This window comes from Symphodus melops (assembly GCF_947650265.1).
Source record: "Symphodus melops genome assembly, chromosome: 16".
Taxonomy (NCBI): Eukaryota; Metazoa; Chordata; class Actinopteri; order Labriformes; family Labridae; genus Symphodus; species Symphodus melops.
This window is the reverse complement of record NC_136706.1, coordinates 3,204,517-3,231,208: the sequence shown is the minus strand read 5'-3', so window position 1 is coordinate 3,231,208 and position 26,692 is coordinate 3,204,517. Positions and strand designations below refer to the sequence as shown.

At 40.9% G+C, this 26,692-nt stretch overlaps 2 protein-coding genes across 3 annotated transcripts; one reads left to right on the top strand and one right to left on the bottom strand.

The window, feature by feature from the left end:
- Positions 1-2,208: 2,208 nt before the first annotated feature.
- On the bottom strand, positions 2,209-15,339 carry fam78ab (family with sequence similarity 78 member Ab). Of its 2 annotated transcripts, XM_079364277.1 has the most exons (3): positions 14,877-15,339; positions 13,679-13,982; positions 2,209-7,447 (listed from the first exon to the last, which is right to left on the bottom strand). In XM_079364277.1, exons 2-3 carry the CDS (start codon positions 13,939-13,941, stop codon positions 6,922-6,924), a joined length of 789 nt encoding a protein of 262 aa, XP_079220403.1. In that variant the 5' UTR covers positions 13,942-13,982; positions 14,877-15,339; the 3' UTR covers positions 2,209-6,921. The 2 variants fall into 2 exon arrangements, with proteins under 2 accessions (XP_079220403.1, XP_079220402.1); XM_079364276.1 differs by lacking the exon at positions 14,877-15,339 and having other exon boundaries at positions 13,679-14,870.
- A 930-nt stretch (positions 15,340-16,269) lies between these two features.
- On the top strand, positions 16,270-24,371 carry LOC306837036 (inactive phospholipid phosphatase 7-like). The gene is made up of 3 exons (XM_079364488.1): positions 16,270-16,590; positions 16,731-17,472; positions 21,659-24,371. Exons 2-3 carry the CDS (start codon positions 16,953-16,955, stop codon positions 22,045-22,047), a joined length of 909 nt encoding a protein of 302 aa, XP_079220614.1. The 5' UTR covers positions 16,270-16,590; positions 16,731-16,952; the 3' UTR covers positions 22,048-24,371.
- The last annotated feature ends 2,321 nt before the right edge of the window (positions 24,372-26,692 follow it).

The window sequence follows — 26,692 nt, the reverse complement described above, 5'->3', positions numbered from 1 at the left end:
ACATGCTGGACATCGTGCCCATTCACTCGATACAAATGAAAGAACCAGATACCCACTGAGCCGGGACAAAGAGCTATTTTGAAAAGCCTGGATGCGTAACAACAAACCCTGAGTGTGTACATATGGAATCATTAAACAGAATTATTATTTATCGACAATTTAGCTTTGTCTATAAACCATATTAATGCTTTATCGATTAAAAATAAAGTGTCAAACAATGTTTTTCTAATGCTTAATAATGTGCAGTCATCGTAAAATGAGAACAAATTAATAAAACATGCTCGTCCTTTCCTGATTGTAATGTTGGAGTTCTGCAGGGATCAATCCTCGGACCATTTTTTATTTAGTTTTTAATCAATGACCTAATTCTGATTTGTCCAGATGCACACAGATGACACAGTTATCTACGCCCATATTAAAACAAAAAAAGAAAGCTACTTCTAAACTCTCTGCAGTAAAGTGTCCGATTGGTGAACTCAATGTGTCACTCTCAACCTGAGGAGTTTTCTATCACAAGAGAAAAAACATTCAACACACATCAACATTAGCTGCTGCTAAGCTCTCTTCATGCACTCAATGATTTTGAAGCACTCGTTCTGACACTAGCTGGTCCCAGACAGCAGCGACCACATTTTCATCATGACACACTCTGTACAAACAATCTGTGACAATTCTTTAAAACACTGAATAAAAAGAAGCCACCACCATTGAAGCATCATTCAAAAGTTTAATTTATTGACCTTTGACCGGGCTTCTTTTGGACAATCAGCATTTTTAGTGAGAGCCACAGAAAAGAGGAACTGAGATCTCACCCGTGTCAGAGACTGTACGAGCTTCAGTGATTTGAAACCAAAAAACTTAAAACATGGCCTGAGGAAAACCGATCATGTGATCACTGATTCAGACTTCTGTATAGAAACCATCTTGAAGAGAAGTTTGTATTGTTTGTTAAAATATATGTAATGATGTATTTTTTTAAAAATATGAACCTCAGGCCGTTAAATTAAAACATGTCATGTCTTCAGAAGGGTAACGAGGTCAAATATAAGCACCTGGATCTTAAAGGTGTTTTTGTTATAATTACATAGTTACCTGGCAGTCGCCCTTTTTCTGCATGATGATCTTATGTTGTAGATGTCTGCCGCCCCTCCTTCCTTTGAATTCTTCTTCGTTGGTTATTTCTATGTGTAGATTTGTCCCACTGTCTTCTCTCCTTTTGTACGCTTCCCTGTGGGAGAGGAGGGTATCCACTATGTGTTGATGTTTTTCACTAACAGTCGGTATATGGGTTTGATTTATTCTTCATAAAAGCTAGCTTTCTATGCAGTGCACATTAAAATATATTTCCAGCATGACACGTTAAGCTAATTTACATGCTGTACTTTTATTTAATCTGTGTAAGATCTGGAGCAGGCTGGAAAGTGAGATGGAGGTTTTTGTCTGTGCTTCTCTCTGCCAGATATTCTTTGTTTTGTTTCCACATGACACTGTTGTATTGCCCTTTTGTAGGATGCCCTGTGGGAGAGGATCTGAAGCGGGCTGGAAAGTGACATGATTACAGAGATCATCTGAAAGTTATCGCTGTATTGTTTTACTGGGAAAGCTTCCAGACCTACCTCTGACATTTTTATGACAGTCCTACGAGTTATTAGTCGTGATCCTCAAATTTGTAGCTCCTTCACAGAGCCAAGAGTTTCGAAAACTGCTTTTTCTTAAAATACACCATGGGCAGGGAATAATCTCCAAAAAAAGCTTGAATTAGACACACTGTTCTCACTAAACAAATTCAAAAGCATCATAAAGCAGTGGTGACAGAGGCATGTGCTTGTTTTAATGAAAGGCCCCTTGTGTATTTGAAAAGCATTTTTAGAAATGTTTGTGACTTTCCCATGTTGTGGATTCTTGTCTTTAAATGTGTTTGTGATGTGCTGGTCTGCTCCCTTGGCCAAGTCTATCTTGTGATCTTGAGATCTGAGTGGGACTTCTCTGTTAAATAATGGTACGATAAAATAAATAAATGGAGCTTCTGTAATGGTTTACAAGGCCTTACAAAGGTATCTAAAATAAGAGCTTTCAGCATTACCGAGTTAATCATGATTAATTAAGTTCTGAAATGATGCACACATTTTTTAAAGCCATTAATCGCATGCTCTTTTGTCACTTTAGATTTACCATGTTTTCTTCAACAAAGAAAGGAAAGACAACCAATAGTATTTGAACTTTTTATTCATTCATGAAAAAGACTTTTTTATATAGTTTGTTTTTTCCCCCAGTGTTGTGCATTTTCACAGTTTTAAATATTTGCATGAACTGACCCATTTTCAAGTATTGGTGTAAAAGTCAAAGCTGAACGACAGAACACAAACTGCTTCAACTATTCCAGTGCTTGACTCCAGAAAACAAACCAAACAACATGAGAAACACACATGGTCGCTCATATTTTCTTTTTGTGCTACATTAAGGGTCGTTTCTAATCCACCGCGGTTGCATTGATTTAATTTTGGAAGGAAGAAGGAACGGAGAAAGAGATTCTTTACTTTTCTTTTTCATTGGTTAAAATCAAAAAGTAAAAGCTTGGAAAATGAAGGCAGGCGGTCCTGAGTGTGAACTTTGGGATGTGTTATTAGTTTAAATAAAGGGATGGAGATGTCTACTTAAGGGGTTAAAAAACAACATAAAGATCTGAAGAAAGGATAGCAGCCCTCAGAAGAACTGTCATGGTGTGGGTTTAGGAGAGGAGGCGTTCACTCGCTTGGTACCACCCTTTAAAGAAGATAACACGATAACAAAAACCCTTACAAATTTCAAGTATGACTTTCCATTTTAATACCGATATGCTAAATCAATTAAAATATCAAAATGAACTCAAAACAGGCCTGTTCGTAGTCAGTGCTGAGCAGTTTGGAAGTTTGCTATCGTACGATTTTCCGACTGCATAGGTTGTGGCGTTGTCCAATTTTTGGCACGTTTGGCCTTCCATACAGCAAACAGACGAACAGCAACGTTGTTTTTCTGAGGCTTAGTTGGGAAGCACATCTATTTTTTCAAAGTTCTTCCTTGTGTCAACATAAAATACATATAATTAATACACATCAATCGGATGCACGCACAGAGAGGACAATGCCCCTTTCCTCAAATATAACATGAAATGCTGCTGATAATTGACAGGCATCGAATCAATGACGCCAACACTTCTGGGTCACTTTTAAATAACCACAACAACATAAAAAGATACATGTAGCTTCCTGTAAAAATCTGATCAAACAAGTGTGAGTTTGTGCATATGGCTTCGTAGCATGTGCATGTGTTCAGACGGGCCACGTGCAGGGCTGACAAACGAGTTCACACTGCCAATGTGACACTGCTGTGACAATCAGATACCACGCCAGGCCTGCTCCTTTCACCCCCCCCGGGGTGTTTGTGTGTGTGTATATGAGGCCGAGCTCTGTCCCTGTTTCCTGACAAGGACGTTACCTTCCATAAACTGTGTATGAGAGAGAGAGAGAGAGAGAGAGAGAGAGAGAGGAAGAATCATGACTCAACAACAGTCGAAACACATCAGTGGAACTCCCCGTCCTGCCTAAATCCCTCAAATAGGATTGAACACACACGCTCACATGAACACACATACATTATGCGAGTGGCTCGCTCTGCATGTCAAGGTTTAATTACATTACTTTAAGTCTAGCTTGAGTACTACAGGTGTCCATAGGTCATCACCAGACTCAACAAGGCAGGCTGCAGTGCCAAAACAACCACATACTTGGTTGGCGAAGGGTCATGGAATTGAAAGCATAAAACGTCACTTTTCTTAGCTGTTGACATCCAAGTTGTACTGTGCAAAATGTCAACGTTATTTCAAGCTGGCTCTAATGTCTAAATAAATTTAGGTTGTTGAGCCTTCATATTAATTACCCCACAGGCCACTCAACTGTCTCACGAGTATTTTTTAGGACCCTGGGCGACTCTCCTAAATCACACCAACATCTTGACCCTGACTTTTGCTATTTGGCTTCACTTAAACATCACCCCTGACTCTAGCTAGCCCCGAGGCACGCCTCAGCACAGTTAGGTCCATCGAGGGTGTAGAAGTGTGTCACTGCAGACCTAATTATGATGGCAGTCCTCAAGTAGCCTTTAAACTTCTCCTTCTCTCTTCACCACAAAAAGCCATGCTGAAACAAAGTGGAGGCTATTGTCGCTACACAACCAAACCGGATTGCTAATTTAGTCATGTGTGTTGTCTGTGTGTTTTTTTTTTTGTGTTTTTTTTGGGGGGGAGTTTTGCTGGGATCAATTTGATAATATGAATAGATTTTTGAATCCAGTTAAAAGCTCCTGTGAGGAATCTGTAGTTTGTGCCAATTTTTGCGACCCCTGTTGAAAAAGGGATACCGTACCTCTTATCTCCCTGCTGTTTTTTTTTTTTTTTTCATATCTGGCACCTACCCTCCTGCAGCCGTTTCAATCCTAAAAAATCCTTACAAGAGCTTTAAAATTTGTGGTTTAATTGTTGGGAATTAGAGAACAAGACTGACACAACTCATAGTTGCAAGCGTAAAGTAAAGACACAGCAGCAGTAGAGCAGTTAGCATGGCGTAGCCTAGCGACAGACAGTGCATATTCTGTGAAGTAAAAGGGGTATTAAACAATATATTGGTACGCTTTATCGGAAGTAATACACATATTCTCTCATTTCGGACATGGCTGTCTCCCCCAGCTTCTTCCCGTCTTGCTAGGCTAAGCTAACTGCTGGCTTTCATACTTAGATAGAATGGCATTAACCTACTCATGTGCAAGAAAGCAAACAGGGACATTAACTTTAGTTAATGTAGTTACGTCAAGGTAAAAAAAAAAATCGGAGTTTTGAGCAATATGAAATTAATCTCTGCCTGAACCAAGTTTGATGGATAAATGATGAACAGTTCAAAGTGATAAGATAACACACTGAAATAGCAGCAGCTTCATGATCTTTGAAAAGACATGCTCGGCTTAAACTTAAACGCAGATTTTTTTCTTTGATTGGAGCTAAAAAGCAGAAATCTGGTGGGAGAACTGAACTTGCAAGAAGTTTGCTACACATTAAATAAAAGATAGTATTTATGCATAAATAACTTATCAACCTAATTTCTCTTTCTCGTGATTGTGAGATAAAAAGCACGTCAATTTTAGCTTTTCGAAAAGTTTCAGTTAATCAGCCTTCTCAAGGATTAACAGTTTAACAGGCATCATCTCATTTATCATTGGCGTTTAGCTGAGCTGAGCTGTTTATTTATGCATGTTTGTGTCTTACATTTGCTGGCGGTGTAATAAAGGAGACAGGCCCCACATTTCTGCAGCGAGAGCTACAACTGGCAAAGCGAGGAAGTGGGTCATCTATATGCCAACCGAGCAGTCGGGATCAAACTTGCATGCTTCCTCTGCTCTGCTTTTCAGCCTCGACAACAGACATGAATAACACGAGAAGAAAAGAGAGGGGAAGGCAGGAGGGAGAGGAAAAACATCGGCGTAGAGGAAGATTACAAATTACTGTTAGCATGAGCGACAAACACGTAATCATCTTAATATTTAAGGAAAGAAAAGGGATGGTACTGAGTAAAGGGATGGTACTGAGTGAAGGGAAGGCAACAAACATGTATGCAATGCATCAAAGATTGCAAAAAACTAATTTCGAGTTCAGCAGATATCCTGTTGTATTTATTCTCCAGATATTTACCCTCTGAATGCATATTCATCAAAGTATTGATCATTCAAACATTGAGTTATTCACAGTGGCGTTAAAGGGGAGACCAAGCGGGATGAATGAAAAAAGAGAGGGGGAAGAATTGAACATGGGGACCTGAGATGAAATGATTAACCGCAAGGAAATCTTGTTCTCGGATGTTGAATGCTCTAACTGCCTTTAAACCCATTATAACAAAAACGTGGAACGAGTTTTATTACTTTCTGCTTTTTGTTGTTATTGCACGTCATTGTGTTGAACGTTTGGCCTTGCTTATGTTTTCTTTATTTGTTGAGTATCATAATGCACATGAAACACTTTTAGTTAGCCTGGTTGTACAGCGGTGGAGCTGCACTCTTGAGACGGTACATCTATCACACCTGCTGCTGAACCTAAATGCCTATATGCCACACTTGTGTCTTCTTCTGTGGTGTTGTTCCCGTCCTGAACCCACACATACCAGCACCGACGGTCTGAAGGACACGGAACAATTGAGCAAAATACTGCATTGCACTTGGTTTAAGGCTAATAAGTTTGCAGTGGAAAGCGATGTAAACTTAAGGCAGCATGGATTGAATGTCTTGCATGTGTTTTAAAAAAAGTACTAAAATCTAGTATGTCACCCAATACAAGTTGTCATGTGTAGCACAGGACGAAATCAACAATATAATTCAATGCACTCTCCCAGCCTATAAATAAAAACACAATTGGTATTCATACACAAGGTGTGTGCATGTCCAGGTATGTACCATGTTTGCAGACATAGTCATGGACATGTAAATACTTAAATCCATCCACACTAACAAATCCCGAAACACTTGGCCCATGCGGCCAAAATATATAAAACTGAAATAAAAAACAAAGAAATTCTCTAATTTTTCATTTTTGCAATAGTTTCATTTAGCACAGTGCGACCCGACCCAGTTTGAAGGTAGAATGGTTGCAGTTTGTTCACTCCAGTTTAATGTAAAAGCCCTCCACTTGAAGCTTCTTTCCAGCGGTTCTTCTCAGAGCTTGGTTCTTTGTCTCCGCGTAGTTTTCCTTTCTTCAGTTGTTTTGAACATAAACGAAGAATATCGAGGCCAAAAGGAGGGAAAAAAAGTGAAAAAGCTGGTGACGCACAGGAACAAAATAAAGACAAAAAAAAAAAGAGATGATACTGTTAAGGTATCCAAGGCCAGTCTGGTCAGTGAAACAGGTCAGTATTTGGGTGGGATGACCACCACAGGGTCACCATTCTTTGGCCGCCACATCAGCACCTGGGCATCATTGGCGTTAGGCTTGACCATGGCGTTAGAGGGGATGGGCTCGTTCTTTCCCAGGATCTGAGGTTGCTCCTGGCTCACGGGCTCATTCAGAACAGCCCTCTCCCCCAGGGGATTCTCCGGGTCCACTTTTATGTGTAGCCGCATCCTCCAGCGAATTGTCTGAAGAACGAGTGTCTCCGACGTGGCCTGGTTGATTGCCACCAGCCAGGTCGTAAAACTCTGGTCGCGGCGGATGCTGCTAAGCTGAGGCACATTGCTGTCGCTGACGGGCACGCCCCAGGTCACGCTGGGGTAGAAATTGTCATTCATGCTAACGGTGAACTTGCTGTCCTTCTTGGTGGGGCCTACAACAGTGCAGGTCTCTGTGGTGTTGCCGTACCAAGGGTAGTTGACCCCGTCTGAGTCACTGATGGCCTGGATTTTCCCATCCCGGAGATCGGGGAGCTCCCAACTTGACCTGAAAATTGAAATGGGACAAACGTTAAGCTTTACATACAGATGGGGCTTAATTACAACTTTGGTTGTAACTTTTAGCCATTTTCACTTTTGCATTTCAAAAGCTAGTCTTGAAATTTTCAGCCAGTTTGCCCCTGAATTTTTTCGGATTTCCTTTTTAAAAAATATCCCTCACAGCGAGAAGTTTCTCCCTGTCAGAGAGGGAGCACTGGAAGGTCTCAGGAGGCAAGACATGATGTATAAAGGAGCTTGCAAAGATTGTGGATGAGCACCAGGGAGTCTGGCGATATGATGAAATATTTTTGTCCTCATATTATTGCTATGTGGATGTATTCTGAGTATCGACAAAGAAGTGTAAAGAACAGGCTGGGGAGCAGAAAAGAGAATAAAGCAGCTTCATTACTTGCACAAAGAACGCACCGGACGTGCACCAGTCACATGAAATAAACGTCAATACCCCTCCCAATGGAATGCAAACCGTTTTCATATTGAGTTCACATGTCAACAAGGCCCAACTTATTTTGCAAATGTTGTGGGGAAGCTCGCAGGGATAATTCCAAATTAGTCAGTGTTCATTTGATGCATTCACAAATGCAGCTTACAGGACTATTCTTCTCTTAGTCTTAGGCTGAGAAGGAGCCATTGGAGGTGTAACTCAAGTGTGCTTGTGAAAAGTTGTGTAATGTTGTCTGGTTGCACAGAAAAACAATGTATGCAGAAGAAGGGTTACTTTAAGGAAGTTTTATGAAAGCTGAGATGGATGTTTGATAACTTTACTTTACTCTTCACTCGTCATTCTCTTTTCTCTGATCTTATCTTTCCTAATACCAAAGTTGTCACAATCCACAACTTAGATCTGGTGCACTAAAACCAATTCTAAAGATTCCTCATGTTTAAAGCCCTCACTGTCTAATCCTTTCTGTGTAGAGAATTAGCATCTCATTAGTGAAGCGAGGCTTCCTTTCACAGAGGGATCTCAGTTGGATCTTTCCACCAATTTTCTAACTAACGGGTGAAAATACAATAGAACTGTAAAATATTGTGACACGCACAGTAGGTGACTCTAAAACTTAAGTGACCTGAAACCACTACTTTGTCCAGGTATTGATTTTCCACACACAGCAGGAACAAGATTATCTCTCGTTCCCTGTGACTGAGGATCAGCAGGACTGACGAGATAACAGTGTGATCACCAGACACATGACTTACTGCCTGCTTGGCCTGGCCTCACATTGTGATTTATGTATTCACCCAGGGGGGGAGATTAGCATGTCGGGCATGATAATAGCTAGCCCGTGTGCGCTTGAGACTGTGTGTGAGTGTGAGTGTGCCACCAGGCCGTTGTGTGTGTCCATTTCTGTTCGAAAAAAAAAACAAAACACTTAATCCTCTCAGCTGGCCCAAAACAATTTGCAGCAATTTTCCGTTTTGTCATGACCTCAGACAATACCAAAATACCAAAACATTACAACACTGAATTTATGTGTCTCTTTTACAGGGAGATATTTTATTATTCATTCTTTTGAGCACATAAAAATGGTCCCGTACAAAAAGTGTGATAAAGTGGAAACTGTGTGCGTGTGTGTGTGTGTGTGTCTGTTAGATGAAGAAGAGTTTGACTTAAAGAGCTGAACAATTTTGGAAATGAATACAGTAGCAAATGTTCGGCATTTCCTGTTGATCTATGACTTGAAACCTTAAGTTTTTATCAGTCCCTTGCACAACATGATGAAACTGAAAGCTCTTATGCCAAGGTTTAAAAAACAACAACATTATCATCCGGGCCAAAATTCACCAAGTCTCTCTCAAGCCTCACATATTAGAGTACAGAAACTCTTTTGCTTTGCAGCTCTCAACACGTAAAAGACATAGATATCCTGTTTTTTACATTAAATCCTCAAGATTGCGTCAGCCTGAAATTTCAAACTTCATCAGTGAGTAAAACGAAGGGTTGAGCACTGACTCGTTGGCACATGGCATCACTGAGTACATTTCAGGAAAGCGGAGACAGCTCATTTCCTGTTTATGCCACTGTGCTCCCTCATTAATGTGCATTAGTTTGCATCTTTTAACGAGACATTATAAAGGCATTCATAAGATGCTACATTTCACAGATGGTGAGATTGGGTCAAGTGATGAAAGTGGCGTCCAAGGGAGTAATTAAACCAATTACAGCATGCTTGTGTCTCCACGTGTGTGTGTGTGTGTGTGTGTGTGTGTGTGTGTGTGTGTGTGTGTGTGTGTCTGTTTGGGTATTTGGTTAAATATCTGCCTCGGAAGCCAGCTTCTAAATACTTTACCAATAACTTTGACTTGTCTTTTGTTTTAGGACACAGTATTCATCATATTACAATGACAGATATCTTCCTCTGACATACTCAGAGGAAAGCTCAAAGGCTGTAGCCTACTGCTGTAATCCAGGTTTGCAAATTAGAAAATCAAATCTTCATAAATGTCCCGCTCATCAATTGATCAGTGAATGAAGACAATGGATGTTAAAAAAAAAACTGCACATGACAGAGCAGAAGTCACGCAACTTGCTAGCATCCCACCAATTCAAAGCTAACTTCACTGTTGGCTAGCTCAGGAGTTCCCCAAACTTTTCAGTCCGCAACCCTCCAATAATAACGGTGCTCGAGACTGGGGGCGCCCCATTGTCCCTGGAGGAGGTTTAAACATTCAGTGTATCCAAACACTGGCATTAGAACAACATACAACAGCCCACTGTAAAATATTTCTTTGTAATTTATTGTAAGAAACCCTCGGAGCAGAACACACGTTATCTCTTGAACTATTTTTCTTAAAAAGTGTTTAAAAAATATGTTATTTTAAATTTGTGCATTTTGTACGTTTTTGGAAAGAATCTCATGACTAAGCGCTCAGCGTTTCTTGACCCCCACTTTGGGAAACAATGGGCTAGCTTACAGAACTGTTGGCTAATAATTATTTCTTCTATTTCCTAGTATAGAAAACGGAGAAAAGGCCATGTTAGCGAGAAAATTGTTGCATGATAAAGTTAACTGTTAGCTTACAGTAGCTTAAGCATTATCAAAATGTTGTATAAGATTGAAATATGCACTAACTATCTAAAAGACTTGTTAGCTTACCAGTAGAAAGTTAGCCAGGAATTAGTTGAATGTTAACTAACTGATGTACCCCTAGATTTTCCCACTTTATTGTTGTTTTGCTTGCTGTTAAGCGATAAATTAACAGCCTAATCGCTGAAAATGTCCACTATTATACAAAAAGCAGTAATGACAGCTTTACAGCATTTCAGCATCAAAAATTGAATGTGTAATAAATGAAAAAAAGCTGTATTTGAATATGATGAATCCACATAAATGGTTGGAAGATTTGCAACTGATACATTTTGATTTCATTTTTGGCTCGACTTTCGTGCTAGCTTTTTGTTTGATCATTTACAAATACGTAAGACGTCTGGTTTGTCCACACATACAGCCTAAACCTACAAAAGTGTATCTTCTAAAAGGCAGTACAGCAGACTGGAGGAGAGTCGACGAATGTGTCCAGAATCCCAAATACATCATCGAAAACCCAACTGAGAAATCATCCTCATTACCGTCCTCAGCTGTTCTGTCCAATTACAGCACGCTGAAGCTTTATTGCCATCAAAGACACTACTTAGTGTGAGAATCTCAGTGAGAGCAGACTCATCTCTCGCATCACAAGAGGATTTTAAAAATGAACACTGAGAACTGTGGCCTAGGCTGCGGTTGTCAAGTTTTATGACTTTCATATATGAACATATAAAAGAACATTTTTTGGAGTGCATGAGCTGCAGGGGTTGAAATATTAATGAAAACACTGCATGAACAAGGGATTTTCCTCAGCAAACACTCCTGCAAAGGTGGGTGGATGGATTCCAACGCCCCTATATTGTGCTACAGCCTGTATATGAACATATATCCGCTAAATCCATGCTGGTTAGTTTCAGCTTGCAATTCTTTTTACTTAGTGTGGTTTGTAGTAACCACCTTTTTAAGACCGATTTTTGAGCTCTTTGCCTTTTTTTTATTGGACAGTGGATAAAGTATGAAACAGGGGAGAGAGAGTGGGGGAGGATCATTGACTGTGAATATTAATGGAAGAAGCCTGAGAGGCTTATGAGGCTCATTGGCAGCAGCCGCCATGCTGGAAATGCTGATTCAGCGTAACTTTTAGTCAACCTAACAACAGGCTGAGAGCTGGAGGTGAGGCTGGTTTTAAGCCTCTTGACGAACCACTACATCGCACCCACCGGTCAATCATGTCAGCTACGCACCTAACTGTGGATAATACATATCTTTCATAAAATCAAAACGTGTGTATGTGACATTCAGGCTCCAAGAGCCAGTCTCTAGTGGACCCTCGAAGGACTTTAGGATTGCAGGAAAGGAGCCAAAAGTCTGACTTGAACCCAGGCTGCCTGCTTGGAGGACTAAAGCATCTTACAATACATGGGGCATGACCTAACTGCAAGGCCATCTCTGCCCTGACAGTCCGCTTTAATAGCTACAAAATGATGATCAACTTTTGTGAGAAAAGGGAGTCATGTAAAACTTAAAAAGCTAGAGAAAAAACTCATCACACTGGTTCTTGTCTGTACTGTGAGCCCAGTCATGCACCCAACAAAGAGATGCTTTTGTCCATTTTCAGATATTTGGTTTATAAAATAGAGCAAATTCTTCTTCATGTTAAAAAATGTGAGGAAATGTGTCTTCTCCTTCCTGTATACAATCAAACGTCATCATCCAAAAATAACTTGACAGAGGAGCGCTGCCATTCAACTTCTGCTCGATAAATCAATAAGTATTTCAGTATAAATTGCAGCGAGAACGAAGGAGGGAATAACTGTAAATGCAGTACACACTTTGCATTGATGTTTAAGAGTGTTGTCTTATTGTCTCTCTCACACACAAACACATGGCCATAGCGGGGTGGGGGGTGTCAGGGAGGGAGCAGTGCCTCTAATCTTAGGCATGCAGCACTCACACATCCTCAGCTGCAAGTGTCTACCGATAAAGAATCCCCTGAGTACATGACAGCTTGTGGTCTCCCACTACAGGAAGCATACAGAATGAAATGACTTCTCTAACATTCAACCAATCTCTCACACGGGCAGATACTCTTTGAGAACAAGAGCAAAACCGGTAATCACTCTGCGTCTTTCGAATAAGTCATTAATGCCGAATTACCTCATGCATTTGCTGTTTATAACCGCTGTTGCAAAAATATCTGTATATCGACAAGTGGAAAGTTGTAAAAGGTCAGAGCAATTATTTTCCATCAGTGTCCTATTCTCATATCTGTCAGCTTCTGAAGTACTTTGTAGCATGCAGGCACACAGCCACACACCCTCATATTGCAGATAACTGAGCTGCTGATTGCAAACACAGACATGTCAAGTTATTTTACCTCTTAAAGAAATTCTTCACCCCTCCTGCTCAATACAGATATAAATATTATGAGTGCATTACTGCTGTGCAACAAAGATGCAGCCGTGCATAAAAGTTTCACTACTTCAAACTGCCACTGAAGAATGATCATTTTAGTCATATTTGTGTTTGAAAAACAGGAAGACGCACAGTTTCACAATTCAGGCCTTGAAAATACACTGAAGTACCTTCCTCAGCTCATTTCAACGGTTTAAAAAAAAACCCTTTAACTTTGAATAACAAATGTGTAACTTACATTCTTACATTTTCTAAACACACTTCTCTGTTTTGATGGAGAGTGCTTTTTCTTCAAAACTGACTGACAGTAAGTGCTTTCACATTTCAATCAGACACAAACAAGTGTTATCATATGCAAAATAACAAGAGACAGAACCATTATCCAACAAAGGATGATAGACAGTCATTAGAAAATAATCAAGAATTCTTTTGAAAATCAATTGAACTGTTTTGTTTTATTATTATTATTTTATTTTTTAAAGAAAAAATGGGAGAAATTGCTGCACCTCTTCTGAGGTTTAAGATGTGCTGCAGTTTGTCATAACTGATTGTCAAACACAAAATACACAAGATGTCACCTCTGGCCTCAGGCAAATCGTTTCTGACATTTTCTAAACCTGTGTGTATGCAAAGCAGTGCAACTGTTTCTACGTGAAATGAATTGTTACTTCGTGAATTAAGTTTCCTTATTTCTGTACATATTATGCATCAAGAAGATGGCCTCAACACAAGACCTTTAAAAGCCCTTAAGTCCCAGTTAGCAGCAGCATGATACTCACATCCCTTTGGTTCCATACGTGTTGTAGAACTCCATGTGATTACAGGCTTGGATCCAGCCGATGGTCCATGTCTCTTTGCTGGCAACTGGCGGCACCAGGACCCTGGCACAAGCTCGGAAGTGCGGTGTCCGGTAGCGCAGGACCACGCTGGATGACTCGTCGATGCTGGTGGGGTTGGGGTCGATGGAACTGTTCACCTCCAGGACGATGATACTGTCTCGGAAACTCTTTGGCTTACACCTGATACTCTGGATGCAGCCCATTGCATCAAATAGCAACACAATCCACAATAACGTCCAGAGGTCTGGAGGAGAAGACAGACGCATGGAAACAGCAAGAAAATTACCTCAGTTGAAACCCCATCAAAGTGTCCCAAGGAAGAAAAAAAAAAACGTTCGAGAATAAAAGGTGTTTATTTATAGCACACTGTCTCGTAAAAAAGCCATGCACCTTTCATCAAAAAAAGACTTTCACAAAAGACGAGGAAGGAGAGGACAGGCCGAGAGACAGCTTTACATGTGTAGAGCGCATGCTTTCCGGTGCGTAAAAACAAGTTCATCAAAGAAGCGCAGGTACAAGACAATTCCTGATCCGTGCCATGATGTTTCCATGCTGTCAAGTTAAGTCATCGCAAACTCATTGCGACTTATCACAGACTTAAACCTTCTGACAACGTGTATCCATTGGAAAGGTGTGCGTAAAAGTTCCGGGTAATTATTGGCTGAATAATTTACAGGAGAAGCTACTGTGACACCTTGGCGTCAAGTTCTGTTTTGCGTCATTAAAAAAAAACCCCAGATCTAAGTGACGTCTACAACTCTATGTCCAGATGGTGACAAAAATCATAATCACAAATTGCTCTGGACAGGGCACGCGGACAGCTAAAAACAGCAAATGGCAGCTCAGATGTGAGGCTCACATCACACTTACGTGCAGCAGCCTAATGTCCGTTTAATCCGCTGTGGCCCCAATTCCTCACAATAAAAAGTGTAATTTGACGATTTAAGAGCGTTACACTGAACGTGCGGGATTAAAGGCTCATGCAAGTGCAAGTGCATGAATTGTATAGTCTATTTTTAGCCGACAAAAAAACAAGAACATGCAAAACCAGAAGTCTACCGAAAAAAAACAAATTCACAGCAAAGTCTCTTCAGCAGGGCGAGATCCTGGAGAAAATTCAGAGTGCACGGTTGCTCACAGTTATTCGGTCAGAGAGGTAATTCCGTTATCTCCAGCACACCCGGCTCCCGTTATTCCTCCGCTACAGCTGCAACTGTATCTCACCGTCCCGCAGAGAGAGAGGTAAGCATGTCCACGAGCGCACAAATCTACTCGAGTTGGAAATGGAGCAACGCCGCAACATGCAGAGGACACCGCCGGGTCAACTTCTGCACCCATTTCAGCATATCCATTCTCTAATTTTTGAAAATAAATAAAAACATGTGAACGTCTCCTTGTGGGAGAAATGTCAGCTGTCACATAGTTCGGCAGACAGTCGAGGTCCTGTCTGTGCTGGGAGGTGGCTCAGCCTAGATTCTTGGCCGAGCTGTCATTTCTCCGTGCTCGTCCCATCGCTGCCACGGCAGGTTCACCCCGCTACGGATTGGTCTCTCTCAGCTGCCTGAGAAGCAGCTTTATAAGTCTCTATGAGACGACACTTCCGCTCCGAGCAACAGGCATGCTGGGATATGTAGTGTCTTTAGAAAATGTGCTATATGTAATCTAAGCTACAGCAAAGCTGTTACTTGTGAATTAATACCCATTGAACAGGATTTATTTTAAACTGTGACAATACAATTTAAAATAAATTATAGGCTCGTACCTTTATGGTAAATATTCAAATTTTAATATTTTAACATCTTTAATATTGACAAGGGTGTTTAATTACATGTGTGCACTGGACTTTAATTTTATACTGATAATAATGGAAAAAAGGAAGAAAGAGGAGGATATTTTATCTATTTCATTATCTATTAAACAATATAATGGAGATTACAATAGCCTACAATACGATATGATAACCTACTGTCATGTGATTTGTCTTGGACAGGTGCACTTACAGTATGCAAAACCAAAGAACTATAAAAGCAAACAACAATCCCCTTGAAAGACAAAGCACATACCTAAAACAACATACATGCATATTGCACGTTATTCATATTGCACAAGATCTGCATAATAACACAAGTTATTAGAGAAAACGTTGGCTTTTCATATGATTCCTCTCTCCAAGACAAATAACTTGGTAAAATAGGTTAGTTTTTTATTTACCCTTAGCTTTCCTAGAACTGGTACATGTTTTGTATGATCGCTATAAATGTTTTATTCTCTTGTACAGTAACTGCAGGACAAGACTAATTTTCATTGGGGGACAATAACGTTTATCTCATAACTGAATTGAACCTCTTGTTTTTACAGTCGAAGCTCATCTCTAATACCAATAAAGTCCTCTTAGATTCAGTCTTTTAAAGCAGTATGAGTCTGGGTGGTTGGCAAGTTGACGATTTGAAGAGTTATCATCGTTATATTTGGTAGTAGTTTAGTTGTTTTTGTTGTCTCTAACAAATTAATTTAAAAAATGCTCCCATTGTGTCTCTCAGTATGAAAGTCCACTCTTCTGTCCTGTCGGTGTCTGTTTAAGCACCTTGGAGAACTCCGCTCCACGCGAGAGCTCACCGCAGAGCTGGAATCAGGATCGTGCGTAAAATACGTCAAATCCGGAAGAAGCAAATGCTGCACTGGACAGGCAGCATTGACTTCACCCTTTGTTGACTACCCTAGCCGACTGTTAACCGTTTATGGGTTTGCCTGTATCACTTCAACGGATTTGTCTTTCTTCCCTGCCAGAATATCATCCGCGGTGTTATGGAGGATTTAGATCAACTTTGAGATCCGGATTCGTCCTTCGTCTGGTAAGATGACAACACCGTGTGTTACGTGTTTATTGCACATTTTGTGTGTGTGTTTATTGCAGCAACGCGCGCAGTAACGCACCTGTGTTTGTGCCATGCTTTGCGTAACAACATGTTGTTATTTTATCTCCATGCTGTAGATCTTGTGTCACTGGATTTGCCAAGGCTAATGCCATTCAATACAGCGGCTCACGGTATAAACAGCATGGCCATCGCACATTCCAGTGGGTCTAAATATATCTATTAAGGCCAGAAGAGTGGGAGGACTGGAGAAAGGGGGGGGCATTTCACTGTCGTGGTGATTTCGCACCACTTGAACCGTCTTCCGGATTATCATAGAGAAGAGCTTTGCCCAATACAAAATGCCCTCTGGTTACAATGCGAGATCCCGGGCTCGGGAGAGAAACAGCGTCCTGGGCAGACCTGAGTTCATGTCCCTGAACCAGGCGCCCCCACGCGCAGGCTCCAGCTCCAGCTCCGGCGGCGGTGGCAGCAGCTGCGGGCCGGGCCCCTCCGAGACCCGAGGAGGGGCGAGACGACCGGCTCAAATCAGGCATCAAACCAGCCAGCCGACTGAGGATCCTATCGACAACGGCAGCAAGGACAGGAGAGAATCAGGCAAAATGCCCGAGGAGGACTGCATGCTGCTGAATCCTTCCTTCAAGGGGATTGCGAAGAACTCCCTCCTCGCCATTGACATCTGTCTGTCCAAGCGCATGGGGGTGTGCGCCTACACGTCTTCCTCGTGGGGAGGCTGCCGCTCCATGGTGACCCTGTTGGCGCTCACAGGGCACGGCATCACATGGATTCTTGGCACTATTGTGTGCCTCACGAGGAGTAACACTCTGGCCGGGCAAGAGGTCCTGGTCAACCTGCTGCTCGGTAAATGTCACACAACATGCAACACTGCAAAATATGTTAGCAGCAGTTCAATACCCACAATGCACCAGGAAGGGGGATGACTACAACACAATAGCAGTGTCCAGAACTGCACACCCAGATTCCAAGTAGGCAAGTTTGTGTATGGAAGAAGTCCCAGGCTGTAAACGAGCTCGGCCAGAATCTTCTCAGCATAAGGGAGCTCGCTTGTCCAGTGTCAGCGCTGACCAGCCAAACAGCACACAAATACACACAACTATACTGTAAAGGCTGTGTTCGGAACCACAAACTAAAGTACTGCCATACTCAAACAACTGCATTCTGCACACTAATCAGACCGGTAATATGCTGTCAGCAATATACTAAATTACTCATCGCGTCATTTGTTTCCTGTCCGAGCTACGTTGGATAAGATGCCACGAGCAAGCACTTGGCAGCAATACTGTCGTCACTGTAACAGGCAGAAACCAGGGGCAGAAACAGACTCACTGGTAGATAACCATCTGCTCCCACGTCCTCTTACAGAAAGAGGGATTCCGATTTTTTTGCAGAACAAGTAGGGTGCCTGTGTGTGACAGCGCGTGTGCACACTTACAGTCTGGACCCAAAAAACAGATTATGGACCAAAAAGTAGATGAAATCTCCAGGCTGTAGCTACAATGAACTGTGATTGGAAGCCAGTAAATCTCTGGATTTAGGACACTGTTGTATTGTGTTTGCGTCACTGTTCAGCCTTAAGGATTTGGTTATTATTTGTCGATCCAGGGTCATTTGTAGCCTTTTTAAGTCCGTCTGGAGAAAATCTACAGGAGCACTGAGCTGTGGGTGGTGGGGGCTTGAAGTTAATACGGACTGAAATTCTGTTGTGTTTTCACCTAACAGAAAAGTTATCAGCCTAGACTCGCCTGTCAGGGCTGCTTTAATTCAGCCCAGCATCATTAGAATAGAAGCCATTGCAGTGTAGAAAATGTTTTTAGAAAACATAGTTTATTCACACCATGCCTGAGACTCCACAGCAGACCTTGGCTGTGCAGAGGATGTTCCCTTCCTTATCAAGTGCAGAGTGTGCTGCTTGCACTTTTCAAATAATCCATGTTTACCTCATATCATGCACAATTCATTCATTCATTCAGAAGGGAAAGATATCGCCATCTGGTAGATGCTTTAAGGCATGAAGCGGTGCTAAAATATCCCGGTCCTGTTCGCACTTTTAATAACCTTTGAATGAAGGAGGTCCTTTAAGAACAGTTTTCTCACAATGAACGTATACGCTGTTTCAATATTTTTTAGTTTTAGTAGAAAATGGAGTACCACTACTTTTAAAGCATGAAAACGTGGTGACTCAGACTTGGATAAAAACCTTCGCCAACTATCACCTAAAAGTTAATGCGTAATTATTAATAGAAGATGTTCAAATCATGTTACATCAGTGAAAGCAGATCTGTTAACCCCCCCCCCCCCCCCTTGTAAATTGTGTGCAATACACACATATTATTGCAACAACATCCATTCCATTACTTTCCGCACTTGTGCAAGGATAAATGAGGCACAGCCTTGTGTGAAACACCAAACTACTTTGTACTGTTGTTGAGACCTCAGGGAGGGTTCGAGGCCATGCTCACACAGCTGCTGTCTTTGATTAAACTTTCATCATGCTCGGTGGAGCGTACAGATAACTCAGTATCTGGAGTTTCATTACCTGTATGCAGCTTATCACTTTCTGCTTGTTGGAGATTCAACAACACCACAATCTTTAATGCACCTTTTATCACTTTGTGTCCTTATTTACATTTTTTAAATGGATCATGTTGCTAGTTTGGTGTAGAAGGAGTTGCTTCATGTAGGGACAAAGCCAGAAGAAAATAAAGACCCTGCCTTGAGAACACCCCAAAGCTCAAATATATATTTTTGGCTATTTTTGCCTTTATTAGATAGGACAGCTGAAGAGACATAGGGAATGCTGGGAGGTGAGAGTGGGGGGTGACATGCAGCAAAGGGTCGAGGTCTGATTCAAACCCATGGTCACTGCAATTAGGACTTAAGCCTCTATACATGGGGCACATGATAAAACCACTAGGCTATCCGGACCCACAAACTCATCCATTTGGTTTTTGCATGTTGAAATACCTTGTTAAAGGTTTTGGGAGGTATTTTCATATCAAATGGATACATTTAGCACTACCATCAAAACAAGTCATATCAGCAATATATTAGATTGGGGATGGAAGACCTTCTTTGGATACAAAGATTGGAAAGAACCAGCCCAGATAGGGGGGTGTCATATAGAAGAAATTTCATAAACCTCTTAGCTCGGTATGATCAGACACAATGGGCATTATGGGATTTCCTCACAATGCAAGTTGATCTGTGGCAGCCGCGTCAATTATCTGACCACACCTGTTGGACATTTTAGGGATGACTTTCCACCCTCGTTATAGCAACTTCCCCCCTCAACAAATCTGTGTTCAGCACTTAGGATGTGACTCACTGAGGGGGAGTTGTATTTTACAGAACAAAACTGAGGGTAAAAAATAAAACAAGACTTAAGCTAAAGTATCCAAAGACATCATGGCCCACCTTCTGCCTCCCTATAGTATTTTTAACATGACCAGAGGTCATCATGTTTCACCACATCTCACCTGATTCATGTCCAACCCTTTTTAAGTCCATTGACATTAGGTTGTTGTTCTTTTCCTTTTGTAAACAAGAGAGTGATGTCCTTCACTAACATGTCTCTAAGAAGCTCTTCAAGCAGTGCCCCCCCCCCCCCCAGTACTGCAACCAGTATTAGCAAGAAGTTTATACAGAAACACGAAATACTTTAAACGAAGGCCTGGTTGAGCTTGTGCAACATGGCAGACTAAAACAGAAGTTGGAGAAGGCAATGGTTGGGATATTTTTGGAAAAGCTATGGAGCTATATAAAGGCTTCTGTAAATGTCTGGTATGTGTACTCAAAGCAAGTGCTACCAGTATTGTATGCCATATTGGCTATTCTTGGTCACCAAGATATGTTTACGTGGGAACAACAGTTGTTTTTTACTTAATGTGAAGATTAACATGAAAACGTCCAGATTGTTACAATCCGTTTGTTCTTCTTGGTTGATTATTTGTATATTATTAAAATTACCATCATGCTTTCTGATTTTCTTTAGGTTTAGCAAGACCTAGCTGGCAACTTCGTGAGCCAAATGCAATCTTGCCCATGTTTAAAAGATATCATATGAAGCCTGTTCACCACCTTGTTTTCATTTGTTAGCATGCAAATGTTTGCTAATTAGCACAAAAGACAAACAGCTAACAAGGAAGGTTGTAGCCCAAACACTTGGTCAAATGAAATTGTTGACCTTGTAGTGAGGATTACGAAGAGTATAAAGCTGTGCTAACAGATTTGTATTGATCTAAAATGGCGCTTGAACCTAAAAACTAGCATTAACTCGATGACAAAGCTAACATACTTGTGGAGAGAAGTTTTGACATTTATAACGTTTACCATAATTTAGTTTGTTAGTGTGCAAATAGCATCAAATTTGGTCACAAAACATATAATTGTACCAAAATAAATTTAATGACCTGATAACGATGCTGTCACAAAAAACGCTGAACTTTTGCTAGCAGCTCTGCAAGGCTGTATTTGGGCATAAAAGTTGCTTGGAGCTAAATTTTAACATTAACATGCTAACATTATAATACAATACAAACAATACAGACATGACAAGCTTCTAAAGCAGCTGATCAATAAAGGAACTTTAATCTGGTGCTAACAGACCAACGTTTCAACACACACAGCAGGTTTCTTCCTCAGAGTCAACTGAGAATGATGAATGAATTGCAACTTTAAAATGTCCACAGCTTTTAGGGGACACTTGGTTTGACCAGATTAGAGTTTTACTGGTTTAAATTCTGCCTTTTGACAACGTTTCTGACAAACGGGCAGATTACTCCCCTCTAAAAGACGTTGATAGATTTGTTTGGATAGTTGTTCTTCACTCAAATGTTAGAACAAGATCAACAGTACAATGTTTTATATGATTTGTTGTGTCAGTATTTTCCACCTGATAATGATACATTATCTCTCATCAGACTCTCATGTTAACACTTTAAATATATTTCTGCCCTAAAAACATTTGCTGTCCATATTGGTTCAACTTTCAAGTCTTTACTGATCTAAATCCCTCCTTTCATGACAGCTCTCATTTTTGACGTCATAACCGTGGCCGGAGTTCAGAGACTGGTGAAGCGCAGAGGGCCCTGGGAAATGATGCCGGGCTTCATGGACTGCGTCGCCATGGACACCTACTCCTTCCCTGCCGCTCACGCAAGCCGTGCGGCCATGGTGTCCAAGTTCTTGCTGTCCCACCTGGTCCTGGCCGTGCCGCTCCGAATCCTGCTGGTGCTGTGGGCCTTCCTGGTGGGCATATCTCGGGTGCTGCTGGGAAAACACCACCTAACTGACATGGTGTGTGGGTTCGCACTGGGCTTGCTCCACTTTAGTTTGATGGAGACGGTGTGGCTCTCATCAAGCATGTGTCAGACTCTGATTTCCATTAGTACGCTCAGCTGGAGTCCCTTTTTCTGAGCTGTTCACGTAAGGCTATGCTAGCACTCAAGGCTGATTTGATACACTAACTCTGCTATGGAAGGGCCATGCAAGGATTTTTTTGAAGGAATGTAAAGTTCTTATTGCAGGTTCTGATAAAGAGGAGCCTTAATATTTGGAGTACGATGCTGGCTTGCATGTTACATCAAAGGCAGGCAGGTCGAACGATCTTAAAGACCTCCAAAATGCTGCATTAATCTTACTTTCTTCAGTCAACTCTATTAACACTTTTACTGCGCTTTGATTTCAATAAAGTACCGAAGAAGAAATTAGCTGCAAAACTGGCAATGATGTGAAAAAAAAGTACATAACATTTTATGACCATGCCTCATCTTGGCCTCTCTGGACATGTTCAGACTTGCTCAGTTTGTCTTTGACATAATATTCAAATGCTGCATTCATGTGCTCATCGGATGATCCCAGTGTCCGAGTTGGGAAGTCGTTTTTCCGATTTCAGTGTTTTCACGTAGTTTCAGTTTAAAAAGTCTGAATGATGTTAAAACAGCATCAAACATAGATGCTCAATGAAGATGTGAGAAATGTCTCTGTTACAAGTTATAGTTGAGCAAAAAATGATCTTAACATTAACAAAACATAATTTCACCTCCATGTGATGACGGTCAGACGTCAAGTCGAGGGCCTAATTCTTTGTTGAGTTTATGAGCTGTCACTCCGACTTGAGCCGGTGTTCATGTGGATTTTACAACTCGGAAAGTTGTTTTTTTTCAATGCTTCTGACATCACATGAATGCATCATAACAGTTTAAGGCAGGGTTGACAATGCTTTCCAGAAACACTTTTTGAGATTTGGGTAGAAATTTTCTTTAGGTCCTGACAGAAATTATTAACTCATATGCTCTGAAAGAGGAACAAAGACAATCTGACATTTGTAGCAGTTGTAAGCCTGTAATAACTTCAACAAATGTCTGCCATGAGGTACCAATTTGATGAACCAATCACACGCCTCCCAGTCTCCCTGCTCATTGTCTACCCTTGGGTGCCCTAACCCACAATCACAGCTCGAGTTTATGCTCTGAGTTTAGTTACCGCTGAACGACGTACTTTCCACACAATGCAAGCGATGAGCTGAGGTGCACTGCAGCGATCGTGTATGTACTGTAAGTGAGGGGCGTGGCTTTTTAGGGAGCACAGAGGGGAGGGGGTGGGTGTAAACAGATTACTGAGGTAATGCTACTTTTAAAATCATGCTAGTTTTCGAAAATAACCAACCCTGCCTTTAACAATTGATTTAACCTAATTTCAATCACCTGTAATCATAATACATCATAAGGAAACACTATGTTTAATGAAGTTACCATTTCATTTGTGGTTAAATGCTCTGTGTGTATATTTATTCTCCTTACTGCAATCTTGCACAGTATGCAGGCTGACACTGTTAATACTGAACTGAACCTCTTTCTGTTCACCAAATTCTCTCTCGAGTGTGTGTGCCTCTTCCTCTTTCGCCTTCTTTCTACTTCCTCCATCTCTGTTAACTCTTCCTCTTTTTTTTTCATTCTTTTTCTTGTTCTTTTTGAATTGTTGTGCTTTTATTTGAAACCCTTTAGACACGTTGAACACTGAACAGAGTTTGATGCTTCAGACTGTAATAATGGATGTAACACTAAAAGAGATTTTGTGATTTTTTTTCCTCGCTGGCATGATGACCATGTTTCTGATGGAGAAACTGTTCTTTTTTTCGTATCTTTATGAAACATTGACTGATTTCCGATGCTGCTGAATTGTTGGACGCCTGTGTAAAGAAATGTTGCACTTGCACAGAATTTGATATTTTTCTCAAGTGGTTAAATGTAATTTCCATTAATGTGCTTTTTTTTCTTTTTGCGAGTTATTTTTCTGTCCCAGTCTTTGATATCAGGCTGCTGCAGTCTGTACATTTGCTGTGCAGATGCGTAGGATTCTCAGTGATGTTTATTCTTTCTGTGGCCAATAAACCAACTAAACGACCTGTGGAGGTGTGTGTGTGTGTGTGTGTGTGTGTGTGTGCACGCTTGCGTGTGTGTGTGTGAGTGTGTGTGTGTGTGTGAAAACGCTGCATACAGATTGAAAACATTTGTTTAACGTATTTGAAAAAAATTAACATTTATTTGTGTGTGTGGTTTTTTTTTAAGTACACTTGAATGCAATCTTATGGCACCGCTATCTAGGTGCGTTGGTTTGGTGTGTAACTACAATTTGTGTACATTAGCTTACTTTAATTATTAACAGGTGTCTGTACGTTACATTATGTTTTTACTTTATTGTTCCATCTCATTATTAAAAGGAGTTGGGCTGTCAGTAAAGCACTGTTGCCTCGGTTTTCATTTTTCCTTTTCTCTTATCTTCTGATTGTAAAGATGCAAGGATTCTGGGTAAACATAGATGCTTTATAAAGAGCAGGTGATCTTACTCTTTATGTTACAAAAGAAAACTGGGATGGGGGAGTCGAGATGAGATGCAGGAAAAGGGATAGGGAGAAACAGAGAGGTGGGGTCCATAGCAACTTGTCTCCAACTACAATCCTGAGAAACCTACAAGACATGAGAGCTGAGGAGCTCCCAGGAAAAGATATGGTTTACTAACATTTACAAATAGTGACATGCAGTAATTTGATGTGAATGCACAGAGAAAAAAGAGAAAGGGGGAATGATAAGAGCTCAAGGGGCCAGTTCCCCCGGTAGTCTTAAGGAGCTGGTCCATACCTGCCCAAGCCCTAACTAAAATATTGATCAAAAATGAATGTTTCAGTCTACTCTTAAAAGTACAGTGTCTGCCTCCTGGACAGTGACTGGTAGATAAACCCAAAGGAGAGGGGCCTGATACCTCCCATTGTACATTTAGAGACTGAAGGTACCACGAGCAGGCCTGTATTCTGCTGCAGTGCATGGTGATGCAGATATTATGCATTTGAATCTGAACACCATGTTATATAAATAGTTCAGCGATGTTTATGAATCAGCTGGATCCCACTTGACTGCCTATGTGAAGATCTACTTTACGCAACAAGTTGTTTAAACATCACATGGGTGGACTGTGCAGCAGTGAGGCATCACAAGGTGCAACACTCAGTGAGCAAAAATATAACACAGTGGTGTGATGAAACTTGAAGGACATACAGCACATTATATAATATTGCTGTAAAAAGGGGGGGCTTCATGCTAAGAGGTGAAACAAAAACGTTACCTGCAAAACTTTTCATTTTCTATTCTGGAAATTATTTTTTTTACCATTTTAGTTCAATTATGATATAAATGTGCTCTTCTGTTAGTGTATTTTCTGTCTTGACATTAAACTCAAAGATGATTTTTAAGATGCAATGTGCAGAGTCCTTTTGCACCTTTAAGAAAAAGCCAAAGACTCTTTTATGCCGCTCTTTTTTTGTGCTGATGAGAACTCTCATGAACAGCTCCTTGATGTTGTTAAAGACGATAAATTGCTTTGATAGTTTGCCCTCATCGGTCACTGAAGCTTATTGTTGTCGACCAAGAGTGTTTATGTATCTTCATGCACATAAAACATTTAAATTCACATCTTTGCAAGATAAAGAGTGTCTTCACTGAATTTTGACATGTGTTTCCTGTCATATTTGTCTTAACCGCAATAAGGTCTGACAGGAACTAACAGCGATAGCATGTGCGCTGAAACTGTTCACATAGCAGGAACTGAGAGTGCTGTTGAAACAGTTTCTGGCAGAGAGAGTCAGTGGGTAAGGGTGGCATGAAGTATCACCACCACAAACCCCTGCATACTGTTTCCTGGTAGCTGACTGGTTGATTTGTTTTCTGATAGTATTTGTTCCCAGAGGTTGATGCATGTCAATGTTAATTTGTGCCATCACCATGACAACATTTTTTAATATGGACAATTTCAGTCAATATACTATATTCCAACAGAGAATGAGGCAGTGATTGTTTGCTGCAATACAATCACAGAACAGAAATTGTCATGATTATCAGGTTTAAGTCGATCTTGAATTCAAACTTTCCTCTGAACTGTCAGGACAAATTCAAGAGTCAGAGGCCGAATAGGATGATTTGCTTCCCTTGAAGAAGTAACTTCACCAAATCACAGCTTTACATAAATACAACTTTCTTCACTTCTCAGTGCAGGTTTGTTTGAATTTGCGCCAAAATCAAGGCCACTACAACCCTGCAGAGAATGTACCCAAAATATCCCTGGCTGTGAGTAAGGGCTGCTATCACCTGCAGGCCTGTTTCTGCTCGGACTTCATGCACCGACTCAGCAGACACCACACTGCATGCTGCTGTGTCTTTATGCTCTGTTTGTGTCATGCACAACTGATAGATGAAACATTAGACATCACAACTTTACATCTGCCTTTGACTGTAACTTTGAGCAATGCAAAAACAAGGGTCTCCTTGTTAAGATTTTTTTTTTAAAAACATTGAAGAGCTTTGGAAATAGTGAATGCTAATAATAGTATTTTAAGCAAAATAACTGCATGAAAATTTGTTTCTAACAGCAAAGATATACTCTCCCTGTAGCAGGAGGATTCAAATGGATGGTTGAGAAGGGTGAGACAAGCGCTCCCTCTAGAGGATTATGCATGTCAGTACTCCAGGGACCTGAATAAGCATTGACAAGGTTCTTGTGAAGTGATCAC

What these genes read in the sequence shown, in the direction of transcription:
- fam78ab (XM_079364276.1), bottom strand. Translation starts at nt 14,004, where the DNA reads ATGCGTCTGTCTTCTCCTCCAGACCTCTGGACGTTATTGTGGATTGTG. An exon ending in ACGTATGGAACCAAAGGGAT is followed by an intron (nt 7,448 to 13,678) that starts GTGAGTATCATG and finishes TTCAATTTTCAG; the next exon opens with GTCAAGTTGGGAGCTCCCCG.
- LOC306837036 (XM_079364488.1), top strand. Translation starts at nt 16,953, where the DNA reads ATGCCCTCTGGTTACAATGCGAGATCCCGGGCTCGGGAGAGAAACAGC. An exon ending in CCTGGTCAACCTGCTGCTCG is followed by an intron (nt 17,473 to 21,658) that starts GTAAATGTCACA and finishes CTTTCATGACAG; the next exon opens with CTCTCATTTTTGACGTCATA.